The 25,509-nt window shown below is 45.7% G+C and overlaps 1 protein-coding gene across 3 annotated transcripts in view; it reads right to left on the minus strand.

Annotated features, from left to right (window-relative positions):
* Positions 1-25,509, minus strand: part of Ephb1 (EPH receptor B1) — a 394,573-nt gene that overhangs the window by 293,264 nt on the left and 75,800 nt on the right. For all 3 annotated transcript variants that reach the window (XM_036192519.1, XM_036192518.1, XM_036192520.1), the window contains exon 2: positions 22,958-23,022. In XM_036192519.1, the coding sequence (XP_036048412.1) occupies positions 22,958-23,014 (57 nt within the window). In that variant the 5' untranslated portion in view covers positions 23,015-23,022. The remainder of the gene's footprint in view (positions 1-22,957; positions 23,023-25,509) is intronic.

The raw sequence follows: 25,509 nt of genomic DNA on the forward strand, positions 1-25,509 counted from the left end.
TCCCAGCCTCCAGTTCTAAGTGTTGTTCCCCAACTCCGACCAGGTTTTTTACCTGCAGCCACTAAACAGCAGCAAAGTACCACGAGTAGCTCAGCAGACTGGCAACACTTCAAAGAAATAAAGTGCCAAGTCTTAATAAGGAAGTGACTGAGAAGATACCAGGAAGTGGAAATGGATCATTTTGGTTTTGTTTTCATTTTTAATTTGATGTAATTGCTTCTCTGAACACTGAAAATGTTAACCTAAACTCAAATCAGTGGGAAAAAGTAAATGATTTTTTTTTCCAAATTTTGGACAACTGGGTAACCATCTAGAAAAAGCTAGCTCAACTATCCTCCATCCATTATTTCAGAATAAATTCCCAATAAATCAGAGAGCTACACATTAAAAACAAAATCATAAAAATACCAAGAGAAATCACAGGGACAATTTCTCTATATTAATCATAACACAAAACTCAAGAGGCCATAATTTGAAAAATTCAACTTCACCAATTTCTTCATGTTTTAAATGGGCATGATGGAAACCTTCGTAAGCAAAGAGAAAAGAAATAGGGAAAGCTTGATGAAGAAAACCCTCAAAACTATTTATAATATATCATGAGTAACACATTAATATCCCCTAATATATAGACAGCTTATATATCAGTAACAAAACAGACATACAGGCAAAGAATATCAACAAACAGCTCATTGGGATGCAGACACACCTCTCAGTCATGACAGGATGTGGTATGTCAGCCAGCATTGCAAAAATGGTCTAGGCATGCTTTGACCTTTTTTGGTGGTGGTGGTTAAAGAATAGAAGTTTAAACACACTGTATTTGAAAGGATATTGGAGATAAGAATTATGATACACAGGCAGAGGAAATGGCTCAACAGTTAAGAGCATCTTCTCCCCTTCAGAAAACCAAGATTCAAGTCCCAGAACCTACATGGCTGCTCACAACCATCACATTCCAGTTCTAGGGGATCTGATGGCCCCTTCTGGCCTCCTTGTGCACTGACACACATGTGGTGCACATATATACATGCAGGCAAACACAAAGACACATAAACTGAAACTAAATCTTTATAAAAGAATTCTGATACACAACTGGATGGAAGGTAAATTCGTATCATTCCAATCAAAAATTACAGCCATTGGCTCAGTAATTATAGTTGAAAGATCATTCCTCAGATAAATTTTCACATATAAAATCAGATATGTACATAGTTATTCACTCAAGGCATCATTGTTTCCAGCCATGCCTCTGAGGATCATACTCAGTAAGCTTTTCCAGGATCTACTGAACAGAGAGCTTTGCACAGCGGTGATGGAGTGAGGAGCCATTCACTGAGACCGAATTTCTTACCAACAATTACTAAAAATCTTAGTTGTGGAGTACATTTCCTATTTCACTGCACATCAGTCTCTCAATACACACCCCTCTTCTTGGATCTCTCAATTTAATTCTTTAATGTGACTGAACAACTTTGTTAATATCCATTAAGTAGCAAGTTCTTAAAGTATAATATTTCCATACAGTGGAATATTATTTGCAACAGAAAAGTAGTAAGTTACTGATACATGTTAAAACAGGGGTAAATCCCAAAGACATTATGTCAAGTGAAGGAAGCTATGTGCCTCAAAAGGCCACACATTAAATGACCCTAGACACACACACAGTCAGAAGAGCCAAATAAACAAACTGAAAAGTATTTTTTCCTGGGCCTGAGGACTCTGAAAAATAACTGCAAGGGGTTGGGGATTTAGCTCAGTGGTAGAACGCTTGCCTAGCAAGCGCAAGGCCCTGGGTTCGATCCTCAGCTCAAAAAAAACAACTGCAAATGGGTACAAGTGGGTAAGAATCTTCTTTTGGTTTGGTGGGAATGTTCTGAGATGGGAGTATGATGATCACAAACCTTGCAAATTTACTATAATAATTTAATTATACGCCTAAAATGAGGATATCTACAAGAGATAAATAAATATCACTATAGCTAAAAATGAACTTTATTCTTTTGGGCAGTTGATACTTCAACTCTCCAACAATGCAGACTTGGCCTGTGTCATCCAAAAATACCATGCCCACAGCAGCCCACACCTCTGTTCACCCTATCCCCTTACCCAGAATGCCCTTCTCATTCTTCTATCCTTCTATACTTTAGCTTCTTAGGTAGTGGGTCACCACCCTGTATGGGATGACACAAGTGCACATGGTGGTCTCTCTCTCTCACACACAAAGGCACACACAGACACACACACACAGACACAGACACACACACAGACACACACACACACACACACACACACACACACACAAATTAACAATAGTAAAAGGCTTCTGCATACACAGGAACAAAGATGAACACAAAATCGACATGTAACGAATCTCAAATCTCTCTGGCAATGCTCCACATCCTGTGGCATTCAGCTTCACTGCTGCCTTCATTCTGTGCACACAATATGCACACTTCATTCCACACATGTCACACCACACAAGGCCAACAAACCCAAACACCTCAGCTCAGATCTGAGCCAACTGTATGCTCTAAACACTGTTTTTATGGTACAGAAGAGTGTTCTACACTGTGTCAGTTAAGCCAGGATGGCCGAATTACAGAAAACAAAGACAATGTTTTCCTACCCATCATTCCTCAGCATGCATCAAATCAGCACATCTTTGGGTTCTACTATTTTGTTAGGATGTTTAAATTTTAAAACTGCTATTTGAGTCGCTGACTTGAATTTCATTTTAAAAGAAAATCATTAAGTGAACTTGGGCTTGGGATTAGGACAGAATTTCAACAACTTCTGAAATGCCCCTAAACATACTTCTGACATTTGATAGTCTGAATTTATGTGAACTAGTGTTCTCAGCATTGATGACCATAAGTGGGAAATATTGATCAACCTTGAAATATTGAAGATGCTCCATGTCCTGCAGTATCAAGTATTTAGCCAAGAGTTAATTCTCTATGTATAAAACATGCAAGCATACCCATCTCATTAGTGTGCAAATTTGTATCTGTCTTTAATAAATGTTAAGATTATATAAATGACAAAGAATCATTTTAAAATAAATTTCTTTGTGATCACTATCAGTAAAAGTTTGGTTCGCAAACCTGATTTATGGGCCCATGTACCACGTTTGCATAAACTCTTCTGGGTCAAACAGTGTCGAAAGGAAGAAGTCTAAGAAACCAAGTGCCAAGTATTCCTTCAGTCTATCTTGTTTCTGCATGAACAAATGATGCTAAAATGGAGGCAAAGACAGCATCTAGAAGTGGCCAAGGAGACATCCCTATCACTGGGACCAGAGACCGTAGTGGTACCTAAAAGTGTCCCAAAGACAGGTTGAGACTCTTGGTTTCAGAATCCCATGCCATGCAACAACAGTGTTTGATCCGGGAATGTCTAGGACCAATGAAATCCACAGCTCTTCTTGGCACTCACCCCGTTTTTATCCTAGATGGTCTCATGTGAACAAGCAACACACTGGAGACCTGTCCAGCAGTCATCAGGCCAACCGTGTTCGGCAAGTCCAAGCACAATTGGCCATTCTTGCAGAACAGTGATTATTTCTCCCAACTGGCCTCTCTCTTCCACTCCCAAAGCCACCGACCTGGGGATGATGCTTACATGGTCTGTCTTGTTTCTGTTTGGTTTTGCTGTTGTTGTCATCACTGCTGCTGTTTTATAAGAAAATAGTGGCAAGAGACGTCAAGGGCTCAAGCCAAGAGCGCTTCCTCTCACATGGAGGCCCAGAAGCCATGCCCACTTCTTAGTACTGGTGCTGAGGTTCTGACAGACCCTAACACCTTCACCTAATCTGCCTTCTACAACCACCTGATCTCTACTACACAAAGGCAAAGAATGGCAGACCTGACTGGACACCATTCAAGGGGGATAAGATCTGTTACCAAGCAGACAGAATGAGGACATTCTGTAATATCTGTACACAAGTCAGGTGGCAGACGCACAGCAGGACTAAGTTCTCTACAGTCCCTCCTTCAAGGAGTCTCAGGCCCCACTTCCTCTGTGATGACGGCCCCAGCTTAAATCTGGATGGAGATTAGTTTTCAGAAGGCGTCGTGCATGGGTGAGTCTATTCCACACAATTTAACATTTGGTAATACACTCTTTCCAACTACTCTTTAATTGCTTTGTGTGTGTGACTTTGGTTTCTGCTACTGGGCTGTGAGCTCCTTGAGGAAATGAAATCGTGTTTTGACTAATTCATTAGTTCATGTCAACAAGAAACATCATTCAATGCATGGAACTTCACACCACTGGTGCCATGCAACAACAGTGTTTTATCTGGGAATGTCTAGGACCATTGAAATCCATAGGTCTCCTTGGTATTCAGTTCATTTTCATCCTAGGTGATCTCATCCATATACAAGGATTCCGTTGCCATGGAGTATATCACCAGTTTCACTGCTCCCCAGTGCTCAGCCTTGTGTAACAGGCTGCCTGCTGGACATTACCTGCAAATACTTGGAACTCACCTTGCTCTCTGCAACGCCATGTCCACACAGAGTCAAATTCCCTATAGGAGGAACTCTGTGCTTTTCTTTCTCCATTGGTGTCATTTCTGTTTGTCACAGGGGATCAGTTACTAAATCTTTCTTCTATTCTCTCCTCTGTTGTGCCTCTAACCAGTGTTCTCTTCCTTTCCCCTTTTCACCATTGACTCTTCACTCCCCTCCCAATGACTCTCCCAGTCACTTTTTAATTATTCTGACCTTATGAATCTTCTAGAGCACAAATCCATCTCCTCCATGACCATACCGGTAAAGGGTTGGAACAGTGTTGAGTTCCTCATTATACTTCTAGTGCTCAGCTCTCCAAAAAAAAAAAAAAAAAAGCTAGATTTCATAGTACCAGAAGGGGGCATGAAAGCTACCAAAGGAAGCAACCAAAGCAACCAACAGTCCTATATGTAAAACCTGTGAACCACAACAATGACCAGCATGGCATGATAACCCTCAGTATTCACTAGTGGCATCCATACCTTGGCAGTAATCAACAGCTTTCTAATTGAACTGAAGGCCCTGCTCATCAAGAGGGAAATCATGTCTGGTATTAGAAACCTAGCCAACTACCCAGGGCAAATGAAGTCATAGATCTTGGAGGAGAGCCTACAACTACTACCAAACCAGCATAATCCCTAACTGCATTCTAAATATTTATCTCTATACCTACAGATAAGTGTAGTCCCAAAACCCTCATTAAGGAAACTTCTTTTACAACAGGGGGAGACCATTACAGAAAACCACAATCAATGAAAAATTTGGAGTTGTGGAGCCCAGTCCCAGCTGGCATATTTACATATTTACACAACTCCCCAAACTCGGCGATCACTGTGGAAGAGGAGGCAGAAAGGCTGTAAGAGTGAGCCAGAAGAACAAGAAGCTTACTGTGTCTCCTAGAAATGTCAGAAATCACACCATTAAGTCTCACCATCGTGTCTGCCTACACGTGACTTGAACAAGGAAGACACCAACAGTCACACTCATGTGGAAGGGGGAATAGCTCATGGAGCCTCAGCCCTCGACAAAGAACTACAGTCAACTAAGAAATGCTGAGAGCAGGAGAAATAGTCTTCCCCATGGAAGAGCATGCTGATTAGTTATCCAATACCAAATGGTCAGCCCTGAAAAAACATGTACATACAAGTATATATGATATGGACTGAGCAGATCAACAAAGAAAAGGGGCATGAATTTAAAAGTGAGCATGGGGGTAAGTGCACAGGAGGGTTTGGAGGAGGAGATGATGTAATAATCTCAAACAATGAAGGAATTATTTTAAAAGATGCTGAAAGCCAGAGGCCATGAGTGAAGCTATACTGTTTCTGCCTCCTTGGCCACTGGTCCTGCACTGGGGTTTACTATAGTGCTTTATAAGGAGAAGAAACAATCCACCTTGCACATCACACAGACAGACTAGTAACAGCCTTTCAAAGGGCACTATTATTGATGCAAATAGCCCGTTTGTCCTTGAGATAAGCATAATAAAGAAAACAATGACACCCATTAGAAAATACTTGCTCAGGCCTTTGGACTATGACTTTGATGAATGGGAATGACATGTTCGGGTACCTCCAAGCTCTAGGTTTGCTAGACCTACTTACTGGAAGTCAGAGCTGGTCTGTTGTTCCAGAGGGGCTTCCAGGTGTCTACAGACATTTGAACAGTGAACACTGACTACTCGCTGTCAGGCTGATTGTGTGACTGTGTGTGACTCTATGTGAGTGTCTCTCTGTCTCTCTGTCTCTGTCTCTCTCTGTCTCTCTCTGTCTCTCTCTGTCTCTCTGTCTCTCTCTCTCTCTCTCTCTCTCTGTGTGTGTGTGTGTGTGTGTGTGTGTGTGTGTGTGTGTGTAAAGTGACATCAAAACTCATATATGTGTATGAACCTCTCCCCTTTCAAGACCACTATCATGAGTTCTTCCCACCAGGCTATCTACACTGACTTTCAGAACAGACTCCAGATACTGATACATTCTTTATCTACAAGAGTGGCTTTGGGTTAGAAGCATGCAAAGGTCAATTGTAGTCAGTTTTGATAGATGAGGTTGATGACCAGACTAAGCAATAATATTTATTGGTCAAAGATGAAGAATCCAGTGAAGTTGAGAGATCTGGGCCATTTCTACATGATCTCTGAAGACAATCTCAACCAGAAAAGCATGAGGAGCTCTAGAAGGACTTGATAGTTAGCCCTACCCTGGAGTATTATAACGCCTCTCCCTCACTCCCAGAATTCTCACTAACCACCAGGATGCCACAACCTAACAACCTCCACAAGCCATGTTTGCAAGGCTTGCTGGAAAGGCTCACCTCCTCTGGACACTTTTACTTAAGATAGGGGCAAACACAATTGAAATTTGGGCTGGAGAGATGGCTAGTTGTATGCTTGCTACATAGCCCAAGTACCTGAGTTTGGCTCCCCAGCAATCATACAAAAACCAAGTATGCCTATACACACCTGAAACCCAAAGCTAAGGAGGCAAAGGTGAGCAGATCCCTGGATCTCATTGGTTCCCAGGTTCAATAAGACACCCTGTCTCAAAACATAAGGTGACTTGGGATTGAGCAAGACACTTAATATTGGCTACTGGCTTCCACACACCTGTGCTCACACACATACTTGGGCACCTGCACCTACATACATACACATACATTCACATGATCTCTCTCTCTCTCTCTCTCTCTCTCTCTCTCTCTCTCTCTCTCTCTCTCTCCCTCTCTCCCTTCCTCCCTCCCTCCCTCCCTCTCTCTCTCACACACACTTACACACACACTTACTAAAATCAGCTTTTCGGCCTCTGTTAGCCTGACAAGATCCCAGCTATTCTAACCTGTCTCGTAGACTGCTCAACGAACTCATTTCTAAAAATCATGAATGGAAAAGACTGAAGAATCTACTCATTCCCCCAAACAATGTTTGAGGTGTTGGGGACACGGCAGAAAACAAATCCACAGTCCCTGAGGACCTTACATTGTAACACAGTGAACCAGAAAGTGAACAAACAAGACAAATATAAAGTTAGCTGTGTAGCTACTTCCTCTAAATGGGAACTCTCCTTTCTGGAGGAAGGAGAAAGGCTCATAAGACCCAGGATGATAAGAAGCTTGGAACTCAGGAAGCCCAGAAAGTTCCAAGACTCCCAAGGCTCTTTCCCCAGATTATATAAGCAGTAGAGACCTGCTGGAGGAGAACTTGGGTGAAGCTGCCTGCTGTATGGAGCTCCAGAGGTATAACATTGGTGAGTTGTCACCCTTGGTGATGGGGGCTTTTAATGACACAGCTACTATAGAATCACTCGCTCAGCTGCAACTCCGCATTCATTTTCTTGTAAGTAATCTCCAGGAATTTAATTAGTTCACCATGCTGGAACTGACTGGGTGGAATTGATTTTATTTATTTGTTGTTTGTTGTTGTTGAATTTTTATTTTGTTTGTTAGTCTTGGGGTAGAATCTGTCATTGGTGTCCTATCTGAGGTGAATAGATTTATTTTTTTTTTCAAATCCCTGTGGGAAGTTATGCAACAAAGTCATATAGTATTACAGGCTGTTAGAGAGTACAGAGCTCGTGGGAAGATAAGCGATGGCATCCAGTGAGGGGTGGCTGAGAAGGGCTTCTGAAAACTTGAATGACACCTACCAGCCAGGCTGGGGGTGTCCATTCCAAACACAAGAACAAATGCCCAGGATAAGTAGCCTGGTACAGCAGTATGGCTACAAGAACACAGAGTCAGGGAGACTAGAAGGAGACACAGCTAGGAGGTAGCCAGGTGGCCTCACCTCTGCTAACTGTAGTCTTGTGACCACAGACAACATTCTGCCTTCAGTTTCTTCCCCTGCAAAATACTATTTTCCTTGCAGGGTGTGGTGAGGCCTCCAAGGTCACGGAAGTAACTCTTGTGGAGTCTTCAGCAGCTACCACTGACTGCCTACCAGCAATCACTGTTGCTGGTACAATATCCATCATTACTGTGTTAACCTCAAGACCTGCCTCTAGCTGAGTCAACAGGGTGTGGAAGCCATCTTGATCGTAGATAAACTATCTTACCCTGTGCCCAGCAGAATGTAGGAACTAAACGTCCAAACTCCCTCTCCACACAGACCCAGGGAGACAACCGGCAGCCCTTCTCTCTCTGACAATTTCCCAGGCTTCCTCCCAGTCTACTTCAGCATTGACCATCTTCTTTCAATCAGGCTTTCAGTGGGTCTCCATCACCCACCAGCTCAGATCACAGAAGATAAAACTGGACACAGCTCAGAGGCTCTGGGTCCACTCTGCAGTCTGTAATTGGGCATCACCTGCTGTTAGGGGAAGCTGCTATGTCACCAGAAATTGTCGCCACTGTGCCCTGTGGGACAATAATGGAAATGTGATGGCCTTGCCCAATCAGGGGAGATGGCTGCCTCTCTGAACATGGCTCCAGCAGTGTTCAACTTCATCAAGCACAGAGGAGCCCACAGATTCATTAGGGCAGCAGATGGGCCAGAGACGCCACCATCTAGCTTCTCACCAATCAGTGTAGACTCCAAGAAAGAAGCTTCAGCGTAGACGGTAGGTTAAGCCTGAAAGAGCTAGGAGATTAGACAAGCTAGAAGGCTAATGAAAATGTAAAAGGCGGTCCTTGGGGCATAAACTCCTACATGCCCAGAGGGACCTATCATTTAACACACCAACCAACCAAGGCAACATTTCCCCAATGGCTCCCCTGCGGCCTGAGCACCAGCTCACCTCCCAATATGCTTAATTTACCTCCCAGATGTGCTGGACAGGAAGGATATGAATGCCCCTCCTCACACATCACCACAGCCCATGAAGTAAAGAAGGGTGGCTCACAGAGCATTGTTTGTCTATGGCCAGCATCTTGAAAGAACTTCATATTGCCTATTGTGGGGCACAAAACAGAATTCTCTGAACCCCTGATTCGTAGCATGGATACACTCTCTGGAGTGCTGGAGAGTTTCTGAGGAGTAAGGGGGCACAATTAGGATATGGAGAATGTGTACATAATGCTACCCAATACAGCCTTTAAATTTTAGTCTAAAAGCAAAACTCCACAAGATCCATTTAAAGCACATGCCCCACCTCCACTCACAGTTGCCTCTGCCTCTGTCTCCTCATGTCCTCTCTAATAGCATTTAATGCTGTATGACTTCACCATATGACTTTTCCAGGGGATGATATGAACAAATGTCTGTCCACTCCAGATGGGGCACTAACAATGAATCAAAGAAATGATTCTACCCAAGTCCAGCTTGAAGCAATGAGTTGACTGGATCACTTACAGACATATGAGTGAGGGGTTAAAGGAACACGGATATGTCACCCCACTATTGGATGGTGTAGAAATGGGGAGGTGAGAGAGAAGGTCCCGAGTGAGTACACCAGATACCAAAACGCATTATTTGTGTTTACCAAACAAGCTTGGCGCTAAGGCACTGTCCAACAGGAAACAAAGGTAAATTCCCCACAGCAAGTACCTAGTACTTGCCCAGAAAACCAGGATACCAGCATGGCTCCAAGAGCAGAGTCAGGAAGACTGGAAGGAGATGAGGCTAGGAGGTAACCAACTGAGACCTGCCCGAGGTCCTGCCCATCCCAGAACCAGATCATGAGGAGGGTAGCACAGCAGGGAAGTTCACCAACTCTGGGCTCAGCCAGACCCAGCTGGTTGACCAGAGGCAACTCTTCAAACATCTCCAAACCAGTTTCTTCCTTTGCAGCACAGATAAGCTAAAAGTACCTAGTCTGCGAGATGACTGTGAGGATTAAACAGGATTTATAGCTGACGTGCTTAAAAACCCAAGTCACAGTCTTTGGGGACTCTGGTGAGACGGGCGTGGTGGGCTTGGTGCTCCCTCACCAGTCTGTGGTCTGCAGCTCACTGCTGACTGCCTGGTTGTCGCTCCTCATGCTTCCCCTTTCATGGCCATCATATGTATATGGGTACATGTGTGCATGTGTGTGGACCTAGGTGCACGTCCAGTTGTGAGTGCTGGTCAGGGCCTCCCTCACAGAGGGCAAATGAGGACTGACTCCTTTTCCCTACTCTGGATTAGAGGGAACTCCCTTCCCTGCTCAGGGACCCCATGCCATGGGAGCCACCACACTCCCAGAAGGCTTGAGGTCCAGCTGACAGGCTCCTTTATGTAGCCTGACACATTTCATACCCCAGGATCTGCCAGCACATCCACAACAGCATTGACGCTGCAGGTCTGGGCCTCGGGAGGAGCATCTGGTCCACACACCCCCAGGCCACGGGAAGCTCCACCAAGCAGCAGCTTGGTGTACCAGGCCCTGCCTGGAGTGGGGTCCCTGGCCATTATGACAGCTGCTGCTGCTGTTGACACTGCAACAGTGACAAATTCATCCTTCTGACAGGATCCTTTTAAATAATTCACAGGGAGCTGGGGATTAAGACACTGTTTCTCTCTGTCTCTGTTGAGATTCAAAATACCTCCAACTGGGGGATTTAAAGAGAATATAATGGCCTGACCCTCTAGGGTCTACCCTCCCCTTTCCCATTTCCCAAACTCATCCCCCACCCCACCAGCTAGCCCCATAACAAGAAGGTCCAGAAAACAAGAAAGAAAGAAAAAAAAAAAAAGGGAGGGGAGCCAGTGCTTGGCTGGTCACTATGGCAACGGTGGCAGGGTATTCAGCTACTATTATCCCAGTACCTCACACATGTGATTATCTTAAGCTGTCTATTGAATGTGGTTCGCACTGCTGCCCAACACGGCCTTGTTCGACAAGGCAGGGGCGGGAGCTGCAGGTCCCAGGCCCCAGCTGCCTAATAGAGCTTGGCTCAGCCCCTGGTGCCACTGATGGAGGACACAGAGTTAGCCCTAGAGAGACCAGTGGCATTTTCCTTCAGCTTGGGGGATCGCTGCTCAGAATGCCTAGCAGAGGCCAACCTGAAGCTGGTCCATCACACTGGGTCATGGGATGAGAAAACGGGCTTCTCATTCTGTGAGCTCACAGTACATGGGCCATGCTGGCTATGGCCAGCTGGAACCATCCTGGAGACAAGAGAGCCAGCCATGGAAAGAAGGAGGGGCTCTTGGCTTCATTCCCATTCTCAGAGTCCAAGTGAAATAAATCTGGCCTGGGAAGAAGGATGTCTCCCCACTCCAGTCTACCGCCCCCTCTCCTGAACTGGATGGGAATGTGGCCACCTCCTATAACCTGCTTTAGGGCAGCATGTTTTTCCTGTGGCTGCTGGAACTTGGTGCCAGGATGCCTGTGGAGGACTCTGATGCCTACTGAGAAAAATTACCTCATTCCTTTGCTTCCTGGACTTGGTTTTGGACCACTTCTAGACTAAGGTGCCTCGATCCACAAGCATTCCTTGATTGACAAGATCACTCATCGAAAACCACTGAACACATTCTACCTTTTCCAGGGTCTCTTTGACAATTCAGATCCCAGGTTGAGCCCATTACTTCATACACTCTCAGGCTAGTGCCATGCAGTACATAGTGGCACACCAGCATCATCCAGGGCTTGCGCTTAGGCCACTCTAAATATCTAAGATCAGCCTGGCCTTTCCTCCACCTGCAGCTCCATGTAGATGTGACTAGCCACAAACAAGTCCTAGAAACTTTAAGATTGCCCAGTGTGTCACCCCTGGCTCACTATTGTTGCATAATGAATGAACTGTCTATACCTAAATGCAAACACAATCCATTATCATTGGTCGCATAGGATTCAGAGCAGAGCTCTCAGTCAGCAAGCCAAATCGGAATCCTTCCTCTGACCTCACATCAACTGTTCTGTCCTTTGTGACACCAGGACATGGCTGGGAGTTCCTTGTCCATCATGATGATTCAGGACCAAGTGCATGAAGATGTGCCGAACTGGGACACACACACACACACACACACACACAGAGAGAGAGAGAGAGAGAGAGAGAGAGAGAGAGAGAGAGAGAGAGAGAGAGAGAGAGAGAGAGAGATCCAAAGCAGGAGGAAGTAATCAAACAGAACCAACACCAAAGCCACCAGATAAAGCAAGGTGGCTCACTGAGGTCCCCTCACAGCCTTCCTTCCATTTCTGAGTGTCCTCACTTCTGAATGATTACCAAGGCTTAGGGGATGGGAACAGACCCATGAAAGACCCTGTATCACTGCCTAGATCCCACCATCTCCAGACAACACCTATATCTTCTTGGATTTCTGGCCTGGGCTCACATCCATGATGAGTGAGGCTTCCCACTTCATGCTACCCCTAGACTTACTGTCTTTTGCCCCTAAACCTTCATATCACAAATCACCTGCTCCCGCTGCCCCTTTCAAGTTTGCTCAAAAACACAAAAACAAAAACAAAACGTGACTCATTTGGCACTCCCAAGTACCACTCTCTAGGTGCACTTACGGTTGCAGCCAATCTCCTGTCTCCCTTTGTAAAGTGTTAGGAAACATTGGCCTCTGCTCAATGCCTACCTGCCCTCTGGTTCCTCAAGCATCTCTGGTCCCCTCTTCATACAGTGGAACACAGACAGTGGAACAAGAGTGAGCTCTGGGGTCAGATAGGCCTGGGGTCAGTCTCAGTGCTGTGACTTTGAGTAATGACTCTGAGATTTAAGGACACCACTGAAAAATGGATGAAATGTCACCTACCTTCAGGGTCCTGGTGAGAGTCAGTGAGGCGACACATGTCGTCCTGGAACCTGGTACTCCAGGCCAGTGTTTAACTGAAGGTGACCAGTAGTGGTCGAAGTGAATAGAAACCCTGCTACCAATAGCAGGGGGTGTCCTCTGACCTTCATTCAAGAGAAATGGCCTAGCAGAAAGGCTGAAATGTCTCTCGTTTCCACCCAAGCTGAGCCTCTCTAAAGAGAGTCAGTGCTGCCAGGCAAGCAGTATCACCCTCAGCTTTGTGGTTTACAAAAAAAGGTAAACAAAATTCAATCTTCCCATCACTCCGTAAATAAACTCTTAAATCTCTCATGGCACAAATGTAGAATATGGACCCAGAGAGGTTAAAGACCTCAGCAGAAAACGGAAATGATCCCAGAACATCAGCTTCCAAATCCTGGGCTTGCTCCTTTATAAACACAGTGGGTGAGAAGGAAAAAAGCCTTCGTCAGGGAGCTGCCCTGGCTCTGCAGAGACTCATCCTTCCTAGGGCCAGGCACAGAGTCTTCACTTCCTTCTGATGACCCTGACATTCCCTTCACCTGTTTCCTCCTGAGCATCTTCTCTAGGTATGCTCTCAAGCCATGTGTGGGGCAGGGGTGGGGGGGGGGGGTCTTACATATGCATGCATGTTTGTGTGTACACATGCATATGTATGTGCATGTGTGTAGCGGCCAGAGGTTGATACTGAGTGCCTTCCTCAATTGTTCGCCACCGTATCTATCAAGACAGGAGCCCTCTCAAATCTGGAGCTCACTGATTGGGTGGGCCAGCAAGCCATGTCAGAAGCCCCGTGGTATCCCTTGTGCCATACCTTGTGGGTACCCTTCTCAGCACTAGGATTCAGGTGCATGGCAAGTCTAATTTTTGTGTGGATGCTCCAGGGCTGAACTCATACCCTCATGTTTGTGCCTCAGGGACTTTGCCAGCTGAGTTATCTTCCTGACCTCTTTGACAACTTCCTAATTCAGCCTCATCTTCTTCTAACGTTTTGCCCTTCACTCAGGCTTCCTGTCTGAGTGGCTGTGAGATCAGGCTGGAAGAGCTGATCCAGTCTGCTCCATTTTGGTGCCAAGCTTCAGGAACCCTGCTTTCTGTCACTGTCCCAAAAACCCCTTAAAGCAGAAAGAGCTGTCAATTGGCCCCCAGGCTAACATGCCATTTGCAGAAGAATTTCAGGGCTGGGACAACTTTCCTATGGAAGGGTTGAAAGAAGACAAGACACTCATCTGTCCTAGTCAACATGGGTTACACCTATTAGGGTGCAAATGAGCCAGATGTGGCCTGGGAAAGGGACACACAGACCCACCTGCCTGCGTGTTCCAACCTGAGTTGGAACCTGACAATCACGGGTGAGCCACTCAGGCAATTGCTTCTTTTGGGGGCCATGTCTTCTCCAAAAAGAGAGAGGTGGGTTTTTTAGGTGACTTCTGGAGTTTGGGAACAGACCTAGTAGGCTGAATATAATAACAAACTCTAATGAGTCTGTGAGTCATTTCTAAGGGACAGACAGGAAATTAGTGTGATGTCAAGATTCTGGAAAGCACAACTCCCAATGTTCCTTAATCCAGTAAACTAGAAATAAGGCTCTCTCAACCCCCTTACCCCCACCCACCCCACAAGACACACACACACACACACACACACACACACAGAGAGAGAGAGAGAGAGAGAGAGAGAGAGAGAGAGAGAGAGAGAGAGAGAGAGAAGAAGCCACCCAACTCTCCTCCCCTGAGGCTCCATCTAGTGCCCACCAACCTTCCTGCCTCTTGGCCTCTTCCTTAGATTCAGAATCTCCTGGCCCACCCTCCATCTCCTGCAGGAGGCTCCACCTCCTGACTCTAGTCCTGAGCCCCCCATGCCTTTGTCTATCACTGTCTCTGTCAGGCAGGTGATTTTAAACTTCCATTCCTAAAAGACGCATATTATATAAAAAATGTTTTAAGTGCCTTGGGTGTTTTGCTCCTCATTGCTTCATAAAAGTGACATTAATAGCCAGGGAAGAGCTCGGCTGAGTGCAATTAGGGAGGATGTTTCAGGTATGAAAGCTGTTTTGAGCCTGCTAATGTTTCCTAATTACAGGCCTTTTGGTAGAGAGAGAAAAAGATAAAGAGTGGGTGGGAGACCTAGGGTGGAGAGCTCTGCCTTAGCTCAGTGGTTTACCTGAAGAAGGAAGGGGAGGAGGGAGAGATCAGAGGGTCAGAGGCCACCAGCAGGAGGGCTGGCTTCTCTTGGCTGAGAAAGCCATACTAATTCCTGGGTAACAGCTAAAGGAAGGATTCCATTCATGTCTCGTACTGGGAGAAAAATAAAACCTTTTACACACTGCGCCTGAATCCCCGGACCTCCTGGGCAACTCGGCTTGAGCCTTCCACAATTCACACCTGCGGTTTGTCCTAAGCAGGCATCTCATTCGTTGTGCCATAGAGGATCAGTCTAGCAGAGGTTAAAGGGCAGAGGTTAAAGGACAACAGGGACACTTTTTAGCCATGTGATCTAAGGAAATGTATCAGTGTCTCCTCATTTTAGTTTCCTTAGCAGCAACATGGAGCCTGGGAAATCTCAGTGGTTGGTTCATGCAGCCTCTTCCACAGTGTTAGGCTTGTTGTTTGTTCTGGTTTTCCATTTTTATTTACCATCTAATAGCCTTTCCAGGACTTGTACCCTGCTTCCCCCTGCGGAGCTCTTCCTCCTTCCCTGCAGTCCCTGGGCTTCCATGGGGCCTAGTTCAACACCACTGAGTAGACACAGGCTGTATGTGAGCAACAAGTACTCTGTCTGAGGGAGGGTACAGAATCCAAACCCAGCCACTGAGGCCCACGTAGAACAAAGGCCAGGCATCCAGCAGCAGGTGTTTCCTCTTTCCTAGCAGAAAGATGGAAGACAATGGGAAAGGGCAGGAGCTGCTGCAGACACGTTGTGAGAAAGAGGAGCTATAGTGCCAGACCAATACCCAACACTGTGGGAGAGGCGGCAAGAGAAAGACTGGGGAGGAGGTAGAAAAGAAGGAAAGAAAGGGACAGGTGTAGAGTGGGGTGTCAAGGGAAGTCAGCTCACCCCAAGGATCTAGACTGGCCCAACCTATAACCTCATGCCACCTGGACCATCCAAGTCATGAGCGGGACTGCTTCCTCCGAGACTGGTTTGTGCTTTTCTGTCACTGGCCACCGAAAGTCCTGACTAAAGCAAAGTGCATGTTGAGGGTAGCTACCAGTACCCAGCCACCAAGCTACATGCTCTCAGACCAGCACACAGTATGAGAAAGCACAGCCAGCCCCACCCTCGGCCCTCCTGCTCCTGGCAAGGCTCCAAAGTCAAACAGGGGAAGTTCCATTCACAAAAACCCTTTCGCTCACCCGCAGTCAAATCTCACTTAGATCTACCCCTAACTCAGCTCGGGCGCTTCTGTCCTAATTAGCAGGATTGAGTCATCAAAGGAAGAGGAGAAAAAAAATTCAGCCCTCCAGAGGGCTGATAATAGGCTAGTGCTTCCGAAGTAGGTGCCAAAGAAAACTTCTTTACCCACTCCCTGTCCTGTGTGATGCTGTTGCTCCACAGAGCGAAGGAAGGGAGGGAGTCTAGAGAGCCGGCCCTGGTTGCATAGGCGGGAATCAGCCAAGTGGGAATGTGAGCAGCGATCTGATGTCATGGCCTGGGGCCTAGGCTGCTGCTCCACAGGCTTGTCACTCACCAGCCCACAGAATTCTGAATTGATTTTGTTTGGCCTTGGAAGAGACAGGCAGTTATTGGGGTGGCTTTCTCTCCTGAGTACACTTTCCTCACTCCCAGGAGAGCCAGCTGGCAAGGGTACCTGGAGGACCTGAGGATGGAGACATAGTCAGGGCTGCCAAGATAGTCCACACCTGGACACCCAGAAAATCCCTACACCTGCCTGCAGCTTGTGCAGAGAGTTGATGGTCAGATATAGACTTTCAGATAGGATTCTTTCCCTCCTCAGCATCTGGCTACAGATGTTTAGCAGTTCGCTAATCCTGCCAGCACACCACAGAACTGCCTAGAGAGGCCTGGGCAAAACACATTTAACTTAATCTGTCCATATATAGACACATATACACACAAGCACTTATATCCACACAGGCATAAACATAGACACATAAATATACATGCGTATTCAGATACACACACATACACTGATACAAATGTACATACATACATACATAAATATGCACATATGCACAAATATACACACATATATGTACCCAGACACAAATACATACAAATATAAATGTGTGTATACACACATATACATATATACATATAAATTATATACCCCAAATAGGCACATATAGGTACATATATATACACATATATACAAACACACACACATAAAATATCCATACAAGTGTGTGTGTATACACACACACACACACGCTGATTACATACAGAGAGCACACAGGAGCCCCGTTCACTGATTGCCAGGCTTGATTCTGGATCCCCTTTCCAATTTCTCTCTATTAAGCCTTGGTGAAGAATGGCTAGTATTAAAATAGTCAACTCTACATGCCACCAGCTGTGAAGGTGATTCCGAGAGGCAGTATAGATGCACATGGAGTCTGGAAACCCACAAAGCAGTCTTTGAAGATGAGAACTTCATAGACATTCACTCTTAGAAACTCACATCATAGACACAGGAACTGACACAAAAGCAGCCATCCATGGCTCAGGTGCAAGAGTAGGTGAGCTCTGCCTAAGGTCTTTGAGAGTAAAGGGAGTTTGGGTGTGGATTTCCAACAAGGAAACTGAATATGCCTGACTCTCAGAGGGACCGAGACTTGCCTCTAACTCATTACAGTCAGAGCTGGAAAAGAAGGACACCTTCTGGGTGTCCATTCTCCTCCATCAGACTCATCTCAGAGGTGGTGCTATTTGCATTGCTAACTAGCTCTTTAATGACAGTTGGATACTGCAAGGCCTAGAACTAACTCTTTGTTGGGCTACAATGAACCTGCCCTGGGCATCTCTTAGTGTAGAGCCCTGGGTTACAGATGCAAAGAAGTATCACTTACTCAACTGACAGATATTTCTGGTGCCTGTGCCCTGCTAGGCTGGCACCAGGGACATGGAACTAGAGTAGACTCATCCTCTGGGCCTTGAAAATGTGAACAAATTATTTTCCTTATGGCAGACCATGAGAGGCCAGTATTGTGACCTCTGAGCCACAGTGGGAGGAGGACCGAGGAGGGTACCAGAGGGGATGGAGCAGAGATGATACATGCAGGGCATAGGGTCGTGGAGGAAGGCAAGAACAGAAAGGGCCAGGCAGCACCTACAAACAGGACCGCAGAGGAACGTGCATCCGTTAAGGCCTCCATTTACAGTGTAGTGGTTACCCCAGACTCTCTGAACTCACCACTGCCCGGAAGTCCTACACTGTGCAGGGCTGACAGGACAAGGATGGACCCAGCCTAGGAAGGGGTTTCCTGGAGAACTTCACTGGGATGTCCTCACATGGGAACTCAGCACCTCCCTGGCTTTGTCAATTTCTGTGACTTTGACCCCTTCCCTCTGTTTACCAGGAAGCATGCGATTTTGATTAAACCAAGAGGCTCACATTAAAGGCGAGTGCTTAATTACCAAGCAGGAGTTTGAATTTTGGCATAAGTATGTTCTGATTTTGACATGTAATTATTACAGTCAGCTTTCTAACAACAGAGCTGAAAACAGCTTATGGGCTAGGTACAGGTGCTTAGCCAAGCCCAAGGCTGTTCTCAAGTACAACAGCAGAGGTATACATAAACCAGAGTCTCAGGCTCTCTCTGTGGAGCCCAACAAGCTGGCCGTGTGCTGTGGACAGCGTCCACCACAGTGCCAGCTGTCTCCTTCTTGGGAAGAACAAGTGGTTCCCTTTTAAGACACAGCAAACCTAATGTTCCCTCCAGGCCCACATACTGATACCACCCAGTTGCCTTCTTCAGTTTGATTAACTGATGGCTTACTGACTATACAGAGCTAATTCAAGGCCTGTATCCACTATCTTTTCCACTGGGTCCTAAGTAGACATGAACTACCTACCATGTCTTTTTAGCTTCTCAAGTGACCTAAGCTCCTCTGGGTCTGAAGTTTATCTTCTGTTCCAGCCCTAAATTGGGACCTCTGAAGGCTACGCCTAAAATCCTACCCCTGACATAAGGCCACAGCTTCTGTTCCCACTCTAGCCTCAGATGGGCCTGTGCACCTGTTTTACAGCCTCACCAGGACTCCGTCTGGTCACAGCAGTCAGTTCATAAGATGCCAATGGCCTCTCCCTGTCCTTAGCTCCTCTACCCTTCAGTCTCACCCTGACAACTGCACAATGTAACTCTGGGTACATCCACTGCCATAGCTCCTCCAGGCAGAGTCAGGCAGGTGACAGAGATCCCCTAGACTGGCCCGACACGTATGCATGGATGGCCTTCACTCACAGCTTGGCCCTAGCCTCAGCCACATTCCTTCTGAGCTTGCCTGGCCTCTCTCCAATGGTCAGTAGCAGTTGGTAGAAATGTTCTCCACGTTCTAAATTTTCACACTTCAATACTCTTCAACTTCACTGTCTAAAACCTCAGTCCCAATCCCAGGCAGAAGGTGAGAAGTTGGGACACACTCTATTTCATGGCTTCCTTCACCTACTTAGAGAACACAGACCTTTCCAGATACCTTGAACTCTATCTTTGGATTTTAGCAGAATAGGAATTGCTTCCCCCAAAGGCAAATGTGTCCCTGGGTTCTCTGGTCCTCCATGTCACACACTGTCTTCATCCCCCTTCATTGCCACACCCTCGCTCTCTTTAGTTCCTTCTGACTTAGACTGTTTAATTGCTGCTTCATGCCTCCTACCCTGGTTCCCTCTGAAACCATCCATGTAGGTCACCAACAGGGTCCTTAGGGCTGCACACAGGTGGTATGTTTCATACCCAGCAGCCTTTGCCTCTCTTGCCTCCTTGACACACCCTCTCCTCCATGTCAATGAAAGGATCCTCTTGGTTTCCTCCCACTTCCCAGGTCGCTCCTAGTCTCATCTTTCTGCATCTGACCCTTCAGTGTAGCTACACAGCCAGAGGACTCAACTGTTCTGCCAGGGATTCTGGAGCCACATCGTGGGCTCCCACCTCACTGAGCAGAGCACTTCAGAGAAGTCTACTACCACAAGGTCAAATGTACCTGCCTGTGGGTGCCCCAGAGACACAGCTAAATCTGCTTCTTCCCATGCAGTGTGCTCTTTCTTTTGTGTCCTTCATCTCCAAGAATGGTGCCATTAACACTTGTACAATCAGAAACTTCCAACAAATATACATTAGGTCTGTTTGTAGGGCAGATGTAGTTCCTAATGGTGGGAAAATACACCAGGTTCTGTGCCCTGGAGGTCATGGTATGTCTAGAAAGCAGGGTGATGAGGTAGAAGGGAATCAAACAGTAACTTAGAGATATAAATGTTGCCATGGTATTGGGTGTTGCTGCCAAAACCTCCCTGACACCTAGAAGACCCATGATGGAGCAGGAAAGGGACAACAGAGCTGGTATACAGAGATGGTGCCGCTGAGGGTGGGACAAGTGAACAGAGGAGGGACTATGATAAAAAGAGTCAAGAATTATTCCTGATCTCACACTTTGGCTGTGTACTAAGGTGATTGTAAGCCTATGTGTGGGGGTGAGAAAAGGAAAAGGGAGTAAGTTCTACATGTGCTGTGCTCAGACAGACGGTCACTGAGAATCCAAGACAAGGTGCAAAGTTGGATATGGAAACCACTGATGAGTTACCAGCATTGGCAGCCTCTAGTCAGGATGAAAACAGAGAGGGGAGAGAAGGAGCATAGAATGGAAGCATAGTCTTTAAGATATCCCCCACAGGACCAGCCTAAGCATCCCATTGGTTGGTCTAAGCCAGACAAACTAAGCAGGTTCTCTGAGCATCAGTTGACTACTTATCTGGTTGTAGGATCCCTATAAGAAATGTTGTGCCCTGTTAGGAACCAGTGTGAAGGGCAGACTATGAGCAATCAGGCATCTGTCATCTCTAAAGGGCATCACTTGACTTTGAATGTCTCCCTCAAAGAACACCTTTCTTGGGAAAGATTGAATGTTTAAGAAGACAGAAGTTATGTACAAGAAGAAAGGAGAAGAAAAACAAATCAAGGAGGATATCTACAAATCATATACATTCCTTATAAAGACATGCAAGCTAGCCAACAATAATGAGATTGTGAAGGGAACAAGCTTAGGATATTCAGGCATCTTAGATTGGTCATCTCATCAGTTTCCCTGTGAAGTCCCAGGTGGAGTGGGCTGATTTCCCCTGGTTGCCTACAGTATTTCCAGCAGTATTTAAACCTCTCCAGTTGGGTCATTTGCTAGGTCCTAACTCACTGTTTTGGGGGCTGCTAGCTTCATCCTGACCCAAGGCATGGTACTTACACTTCTTGGTAATGCAACCTGCAAATGCAAGAGTTGGGGTGGGGTTGGAAGTGCAAGCCCTGGGGAGTACGCATTGAGAGTACCACTGACCTACTACCTGAGGAGGTCTTATGATAAGGGGAGGCCTTATTGTGCTGAAGATCCATTATGGACCACACATGTTACCAAAAACAGGAACAAAGAAAGTCAAAGGCAGGTGAAGAAACCAAGGGCCACCCTGCTCTACCTGACTTCACCCCTTGAATGGGAAGAAGAGCCTACTCATCCCCCTACACTCTCCCTTTGCCATTAAGCCCCAGAGCCAGCCAATCACTGTGCAGGATATGTGATCATCTTCTCTACCCCTTTATCTCACTGTGGTCCATCATTGCTAACTCCCCCTCCTTCACTCTTCTCAAAGGGCTCTGTGACTAGAGCATTTAAATCTGATTCTCCTGATGCACCCAAGGCAGCTGAAGGAGCCCCTTCCATGCCTTTCTTCCAGCAGTTCTCCACAGCCCTTTCATCAGGGTGGCCCTTTCATTTTGTTGCCCAGATCTCTCCATCTCCTGGAAGATTAAAAACCCAAGGACCTTCTGACTGTGCTGAGCTCTAATCTGCCCCAACTCATCCTGATGCTCTCCCCACATCTCTGTGTTCCACACACAGACTTGTGCCTCATGACTTTTCATTACCCACCATTTGACCAGTTGTCCCTCCTACCTAGAACTTCTTCCCCAATACTCCATTCCCTGCTTGTCAAACTTCCCCCCCACCCCCAATTCAGCTCACATGAACCTTCTTTCTGAAGATTTCTTGCCCCCCTCTGGTTCCTCATTTCCAACTCTGTGTCATATGTGTTCCATGGATCTCTCCAGTGTCACAATGAATAGATACACCCTAACTTATCCATGAACATGGTTTGGCTTTCACAGGAGACCATGAGCATCCCAAAGCTGTTCATCATATCTATAGGGTCTGGCCAGGTACATGTACACTAACCAAATGAATTAAGAATGTGTCTCTAAGATGAGCTCCAGGTGCAAGACAGTCTCAGCACTTCTGACCACCAGGCCCTTCCTCATGCTCTAGGCCTCTCTGCAGCCCTGTGGGCACTGCTGATCTCTGATGTGTTACAAAGGAATTAGTGTTAAAGTCCCCATTCTGACACATCTATGGTCTGTGTTGCTCAGGAGCTAGCTGTCTGGAAAGACTGAGTCATGAGATGTTCTATGCCACACATAAGGAAGCAGCTCTGAGACCCTGTGGTGCTACTCTCTGGATAGGTAGTACACCCAACATTCCCTCTGTGCACTGCTCCCCACATATATGCCTTTAGGAAAGCCCAGCACTTCCAAGCTACCCTATGGACGCAGGACCTCCCTGGAGGACTGAAGGATGCTGGTCTGATACTCACCCCAGAGGCAGGATTGGCCGTCCATCCCAGCTCTGCAGTGGCTGTCCTTGTGTCCATCAATGTTTCTGCAAATCAGAAAGAGAAGAGTGCATGAAGCTATGTGTGACAGTAGCGGGTGCCAATGCTGGTGCTGTGGTGGCAGCCTTGGGTGTCTTCATACTCAGCCTCCTTTGTGATAACCAAGACACAGTGAGGGGACAGAGCTTGCTGAGACCCACTGCAGACCTCATGTTCTTCCCTCCAGAACTCCTCAGTTACCTGTGTGCCAGGACCCATCTTTGCACTCACATCTTAATCCCTCACATCCAGCATCTACCCACATTATATCACTACCCAGGGCCTTTCTTAGGGCCATGCCGACCCAGTAGCCAAACTACCTGCCTTCCTCTAGCCTTACTGGGTCCTCTATGTATCCTCCTCTGTACCTAACTGCTTCTCTAGCTTCTCTTCTCTCCCCACAAATTCCCCTGCCTCCTCCCTGTTGATGGCAATTCCCAGACACCAACTGCTCACTAAATCTCTTCCCACAAGTCTCTTTGCCCCTGGGCCAGACATATGCCCACCCTCTTCCCTAATAACCTGACAGGGGCTTAGAAAATTTGACAAACAACAAGTCCAAAACAGGAATGTACTGTTTTAACCTCAGCATAAGCACAGGTAAATATTTTTTTATCCCCTGTTGGCCTTCTTAACCTCTTGCTTTTACCCATTCTATCCCTGCCCCTAGGCAATGGCTGAACCATAGTCATTATAAAGTAAAATCCATTGTCTTTAATTTTCTAGAAATTAAATTATATACTTGTACTGTTTTTATCTGGCTGCTTTCAGGATAATAGTTTCAAGATGTACTCATATTTTGAGAATATGATAATTTTTCCTTTGTTATTATTTTTGTTGGTATTTGGGTGGGGAAAAACTTTTCTGAGCTAGGGTCTTATGGTGTTGTCCAAGTTGGCCTTGAACTCACAATTCTCCACACTCTCCAGTTCTTGCGTGCTAGGAGAACAAGAGTGTATCACCACACTCAGCTTTATTGTTTTTTTTATTGCTGTGGAATCTCATTTTATGAATGCACTACAATTTGTTCATATATTTACTCTTTTCCAGATTGGAGCTATTGTGTGAGAGTAGTAGTCCTTCCAAATCTTCACCAACATTACATACTATGTCTTCTTCATGGCTCAATAGTATTCTATCATATATATATATCATATCTTTCAACTCCATTCGTCTATCAGTGGCTATGTTGGCTGATCCCACATTTTGGCTATTGTGAATAATGCTGTAATAAACACAAGCATGAGGTTTCTCTTTGACATAATGATTCCATTCCTTTTTGAATATATATTCAGACATGGGGTTGCTGAACAATATGGTAGTCAAAGTTCAGATTTTTGAGAGTCATCCCCTTCTGTTTTCCATAGTGACCTTGCTCAATTACATTCTCACTAGTAGGAATGTAATTTTCTCTCCTCCCTCAAAAAAAATGTCCTGTGTATGTTTATGCTGAGCACATGTGTGTATGAGTCTTCAGATATGCATGGGTGTACATGTGTGCATGTGTATGTGTGGAGGCCAAAGTTTGACATCAGGAATCTCCCTTGTTCTCTTGCCACTCTGAGAAGTGGGAATCTAGTTTCATTCTCCTGCGTGTGTATTTCTAGCTTTGACAGATCTGTTTATTGAAGAGACGGTCCTTTCTCCAATATATACTCTTGAAGCCTTTGTCAATGGTTAGCTGTCTTATACTATGCTGTTTTGATTACTGTAGCTTTGTTGTATGTTTTGAAGTCATGCATTATGATGCCTCCCACTTCATTCTTTTGCATAACACTGCTTTAGGTATCCTGAATCTTGTCTCTCTCTACATGATTTGTGATTGTCTTTTCTAGCTCTGAAGAGAATGACATTGGTATTTCAATGGAAACTACATTGAGTTTGTGAATTACTTTAAGTAGAATGGACATTCTGACAAAGGTATTGTATTCTTCCAATCTCTGAACATGTGTTGTCTTTCTGTTTTGTGTGATTCTATGGTTTCTATAATGTTCTTGGAAGGAGCAGTCTGGTAACACTGAATTCTGTCAGTTTTGCTTGTCTGGAGACAACTTTTTTCTTCCCTTCACTTTCAAATGTGGATATCACTGGGAATAATATTCTTGGTTGGCAGATTGGTTTATATTTTCAAACTTTGAATGTACCATATAATTCCCTCTTAGCCTATAAAAAGTTTCTGCAAAGAAAACTCTGCTATTAGTTTGCCCAGAGCAGGTGTGTGTGTGTGGGGGGGGGTGTCTCTTAAAAATGATCTGGCAGTTCTCAATGTGTTTAGAATTCTCTGTCTTGTAATTTTCATAGTTTGCATCTAAGCATCATGGAGAAGACCTTTGTAGGTCAAATCTTTTTGAGATCTTTTGGGCCACCTGGGCCTGGATATCTGTATCTCTCCCAAGGTTAGGTTGCTACTATTATTGAACACTTTTTCTGTGTCTTTCCCCATCCCTTCACTTTCTTGAACACTGATAATTCTAAAATAATTTGCTCAATGGTGC

The sequence above is a fragment of the Onychomys torridus genome, chromosome 7, assembly GCF_903995425.1.
Source record: "Onychomys torridus chromosome 7, mOncTor1.1, whole genome shotgun sequence".
Classification (NCBI taxonomy): domain Eukaryota; kingdom Metazoa; phylum Chordata; class Mammalia; order Rodentia; family Cricetidae; genus Onychomys; species Onychomys torridus.